The sequence below is a fragment of the Halyomorpha halys genome, unplaced genomic scaffold, assembly GCF_000696795.3.
Source record: "Halyomorpha halys isolate HHAL.00 unplaced genomic scaffold, Hhal_1.1 Scaffold16.1, whole genome shotgun sequence".
Classification (NCBI taxonomy): Eukaryota; Metazoa; Arthropoda; class Insecta; order Hemiptera; family Pentatomidae; genus Halyomorpha; species Halyomorpha halys.
In genome coordinates, this window is record NW_027116375.1 from 538,696 (window position 1) to 544,349 (window position 5,654).

A 5,654-nucleotide genomic window follows, 5' to 3' on the forward strand; every position below is an offset into this window, starting at 1 on the left:
CTGGTTCATCATTCGATCATTCGATCGATGGTTGACTCGAGTGTTGACAGTAATTGAAGGAATCGAAAATAGGAGAATCCGTTTCCCATACAAGTTAGAGAGGTTCAGACTATTCCAAATTTCTAAACACTTTCGAAGAAGAGTCATTAGAAATAAATTTGGAGTAATTAAAAAAATAGTTGGAGAATCTCTTTGCAGAAGAAGAGAAACTTGCATTAGAGTTAGTCAGAACAAAGGAAGAAGAAGAGAAGGTAGATCAAGTAGTCGATGAACCAATGAAAATCAATGAGGGGTTGGTAGAAAAGGAAGAAATATATAGGATATATCAACCATGAGCTGGGTATCAAAGGGAAAGTACTTCCATTAGACGAAACAAAAGCGGCAAAGAAAATGAACATTTTAGATTGTTTCCATTTGGCAACCTTTCATATGTAGAAGTAGTTGCGGAACTGAAACCGTGATCGAGAACGGGCGATTTCGGAACCATTAACGATTTTAAACTCGGATACCTGTCTTTAGTTCAATGCTGCTTGGGATCAAATATCCCTTTGCCTCTTTGCTCTGGCTAGAAAAATGAATGTTAACTGTAAAAAATTTTAATCGACAAATTTCGATTCGATATTCATTCGATACTGAGATGGTCGCCTGGAGTGGTGACAGTAATTGAAGGAATCGAAAAGAGGAGTATCCCATGTTTCCCATACAGGTTAGAGAGTTGCTGACTAGAAGATCCTACGTCCGATATTTCCTATTCTGTTTAATTATCAGGAATTTCGGACGAAGTTTTTGAAGTTCTTTCTGGCTAATTTGGTGTGGGCTCTGGTGCCAGCGTGAATTTTGGAAATGCAGAAGGACAGATTATTTTTGAAAAACATGAGATTCAATTGATTACCGGTGGCGAATTGATCTCATGTTTTTAAAAAATATCCGCTCCTTCTCTTTTTCCAAAATCGGCACTGACACTAGAGCACACTTTAAATTGGTGAGGAGGTACTTCAAGGATTTCGTCCAACATCTTTCACTATTGAACTGGATTTTAACAGAATAAGAAATACCAGACGTAGGATCCTGAAACCTGGTACTCTCTATTTTATAAGGAAAATCAATGATGCATCGTCCCCTTTTCGATTCCTTTAGTTGTTGTAAGCAGTCGAGGAAGGCGGCCATCGCAATATCTAGGGAGTCGTCCATCCGAAATTTGAAGCTTCCTGATTCAAAGAGAGGAACTTTATTTTGTTCCGCCAGGACTTCTATATAAGACCGGTTGCCATAGGGAACTAGTCTGAACTTCCTGAATGTGAAATTCATCTTCCTTGCCAGGGCAAAGAGGAGAAGGGAGGCCTGGCCCCAAGCGGTGTTTATTTCCTCCCAATCTATTTGAGCAGAAGGCAGGTACCCGAGTTTGAAACCATTAATGGTTCCAAAATGTCCTTCGTGCCAAATGTTAAAAGTAGCATCAAAGGCATTTGTTTTGCCCAATGCCACTACTCTTCCTCTGGCGTATCCTAGCTCATGGTTTAAAGTTATCATGTTATCTTCTAGAAAATGATAACTATGGAGATATCTCGAATATATCTTATGAAAACTTTCTTCTTTTTTCATTAATTGTTTATTTATTTCCTTTTGGGCCTCAAGTTCTGTAGTTACTTTCTCCTCTTCTTCTTTTGCTCTGGATAGTTCTGATTTGAGATTCTCTTCTTCTTCTAATAAGTCCTTTAACTCTTTTCCTCGTTGTATTAAATCTATATCAAATGATTCTTTTTGGATTTTCATTAAAAACATGGAGTAATCCATGACCTCCATGTCTGCCTCCCTCCATTTTTGTTCCATCTGCAGGGTTAACTTTTCCACGCATTCCCCACAGACCCGATGATCTATCTTCGAGTCTTCTGAAGATAAAAGTTTTTCTAAATATTCGGAAATATTTATGAAACAGGCTAATTCGCCAGGTGGTTCTAGAGGTGTTTCTAAAATCGTCCACCCTTCTAGAAGATAATCCTGAAACATCAGTACAAAATCATTAATGACAGATTATATACACATATATAGATATATAAATATAGTTTTATATGAAATTCAACTCTAAGAAAAGAAAATTACAAACTGAGATTAAATGAAGAATGTAGCCAGAGCGGATCAAGCGTGGCCAAACCCGATGTCGTAACATATCTAAATAAATTTGGCAATAACCGACGCGGTTTAATAAAACTCTCTACAAAATAACAACCAATCTTGAAAAATAAATGTTAAATTTATGGTATCTGAGGTAGAGTTAATTACTGTTCGTCTAAGTTTTCTTTGAAGAAGATTGGGGGTGGGCACCGACAATTTCTGGGTCGTGGATTGTCTTGATCTGCCCCTCCTTGTAGAAGCTCAAAGCTGGATATGATCATCCATGACAGTGTTGTCTACTTTAGAAGCTTAAAAAAAAACTAATTATGAAGTCGGGGGAAGTAAGAGAGACGAATTTTTTTGGAGAGTGAAAAATCTAAAATTTTCTCAAAATATTTCAGCCGAATTCCACATTTGCATTCCTAAATTATTTTCAACTTATATGCGTTTTTTAAGATTATTTTTTGTGCTATTAAATCTATTTGTTTTGCAAGGGGTTTGCTGAATATTCTCAATTTTTTTTTTTAATATTGGAAAGTGGTATGTTTTCTCCTTCACAGCGCCAAGAATGAAACCTTGTGTTTCTTAAGGTAAATGTAACAAGAAATTATCTCTATATTATAATAAAATATAATTTAAGAAAAACATAATAAATAACCAATAGAATCTGGACACCTATTTTGTACACTGGTGATTTTTTCATCTCAACAATCCGTAATGAGGTTACAAAACTTCTGGTATCGTAAAAGGAACATCACTCAAGAAAAGAAAGAAAAAAAAAACTTATTTGATCAATTTCTTCGGTTGCTAGCAACTACCCGTAAACGAGGTATTTTGTGAAATCATCAAGTTGGCCTCTAAAGACGACAAAGCCTCATAGATCATAGGCAATGGACTAATTTAAGTTATTTATTAATTTTAGTTTTTAAAAAATATTACTGAGGATGTAGTATTGAAGACAAAGGTTTTTAATTTAAAAAATAAGAATAAAAAAAAAATTAATAGGGTTAAAATTTATTCAAATTTAATAAATGTTTTATTTTTTTTTTCGTAAGGTAATTCAGCTTTAAAGATTTTAAGCACTTCGTAAAAAATGAGGGCAATAATTATAGATATGGACAAAAATCAGGAGATTGGTGAAAACGATTCCTCCTAAGACTTATTTCGTATTTAGTTCCTCTTTGATATAACAAATGTCTGAAAATTAACAACTAGTGCAACATGGGTTTATTTCGCCGCTATTTTGACCATTTTTAAAAAAAATCATTACGTGCTAATATTTCCAGAACATCCTGACCTGAAAGAGAATATTATGTTTGTTTAAATCTAGTCTTTCAGCTCAATTTCTTTAAAGCTATTTAGCAAACGAAAACATATAAAATTTATTCAAGTTGAGAAAATTTATTATAACTGACTTCATTTTCAGTATTTCCCGAAATAAAATTTGATTTTAGCCCATTATGTACTTCGTGGGCACCGAACTGCACGCGACAGTACCTATCTCGCCTTTCGCGTCCATCGACTTGAGATATATTTTCACTATGGAGATGTTCCAGTTTCTATAGGCCATGTTTTTGTATAAAATACAGCATAAAGTAGAAAAAAGAACGTATAAAAACCCACTATGTTAATGAAACGAAACCATTGAAGTCTTACAGGATAAAAAAAAACCTCTTCATACGATTTTATAATTTTTTCCAAACTTTTTTTTATTTAAAACAAATTTTATTTATTTTAATTTTAAATCATGTATTTCAACGGGGAGGTTATAGAACAAGAGCCCAGGAGGAGAAAAAAGGCAGTTATCTCACCCCAATTTTTGATTACTTTAATGAAAACTAGGTATAATTAATTACTAGTCAAAATTGATGAGTCTGCTAAGTATGGGTAGGGGAAATGAAAAATGGCGGCTGTTTCAAAGCCATAAAAAAAACTAATTTTTCATTCGGAGCTCTATATCTTAAAAAGTAGGAACAACACAAGAAAACCTAAGAGGACGTCATTTAAAGATGAGCATATTTTCTAAAATATGAGCCCTAATAGAGTTATTTACCTTAAATATTTTTCGAGAGTATTTATAATATTTTATAGCTTTTTAAAAAGCAACATTTCATAAAAATATTGTATGGGACGTACTAAAAGATTAGTAGTTCTTGAATTTATTTTGAAAAATTTATATCTCAAAAAACTATATGACGTACAGATGTTTATTATCACTCCAATTAAAGCTAGTTTAATGAACTATAAGGTAGTTCATGACGTTTATCTTCGTAGGAGTAATAATTTAAATGAAATTTGCTAAAATAAACTGATTTATAGTTATTCGGACAAATTTTCATTTGCCAAATTTATATTCGTATGTGAATATCATCAAAACTACTGCCCCTACGAAGATAAGTGTAATAAACTACTTTATAGTAAGTTAAATTTTCTTTATTTTGAGTTTTGGTAGACGTATGTGCGTCTTATGGATCTAGAGATATATTTTTTCAAAAATCGAACATTTTATACAAACAACTAGAAATTAACATTCTGTGAGTTTATTTTGTCAAATATCATAAAAACTACTACTCCTATAAAGATAAACATTATTAACTATTTTGTAGTAAATTTAACTAGCTTTAATTTAAGTGCTGGCAGACGTCAGTACGTCCAATGGTTTCTGAAATAAAATTTTTCATAAATCAAATTTATTGTCGGAAGAACTATAAATCAATTCATTTTAGCAAATATCATGAAAACTACTATTCCTACGAAGGTAAAGGCCATAAACTAGTTTATAGTCCAACTAGCTTTAATTCGAGTGCTAATAGACATCTGTACGTCACATAGTTCCTAAGATATAGATTTCTCAAAATAAATTAACTAACTATTAATCTTTCAGTAGATTTTTAAGAACTTTTGCTATTTAAAAAGCTATATCTCGAGAATTATTGGACGTAAATAGATCTTTTAGGGCTAATAATTCAGCAAATTTACTCTTTTTTAAATAATGTTTTCTTAGATTTTCTAGTGTTCTTGGTAGTTTTTAAGATATAGAGCTCCGAATGAAAAATCAATGTTTTTTTAAGGTTTTAAAACAGCCGCCATTTTTTAATCACCAACCTATACTTGGCAGACTCATCAAGTTTGACTAGTAACTATACATAGTTTTCATTGAAGTAATCAAAAATTGGGGTGAGATAACTAACTGCCTTTTTTCCTTCCCGGCTCTTGTACTGTTAGGAAGCTTTTTCAAATTTATACCGTTTGCCGCCATGATATCCATTTAAAAAAAGGTTCCAAATTTAACATTTTCATTCTTTAATATTTATAACATCTGGTATTTAGTAATCACGTTTGAACAAAACAAAAGAAAAAAATGACAATTGCTAGCTGCCGCTCATATGGCAGTTCCATGCCGTTGCTGACGTCACAATGGGCTAGTTTGTTTGTTTGGTTGTTTAGTGGCGCCAAACTTCATTGGTCATCAACGCCATTTATATTTTATTTAATTTTGCTAATATTCGTTAAATTTTATTTATTTTCAATTTTGTTTTTTT

At 32.4% G+C, this 5,654-nt stretch overlaps 1 protein-coding gene across 1 annotated transcript; it reads right to left on the minus strand.

Annotated features, from left to right (window-relative positions):
* On the minus strand, positions 1 to 1,731 carry LOC106680198 (beclin-1-like protein; the record flags this gene model as incomplete). Its single annotated transcript, XM_014419734.2, is given in 1 exon segment — positions 1 to 1,731. A coding segment is annotated over 1 exon segment (843 nt), but the record flags the coding sequence as incomplete, so codon positions are not given.
* Positions 1,732 to 5,654: the final 3,923 nt, after the last annotated feature.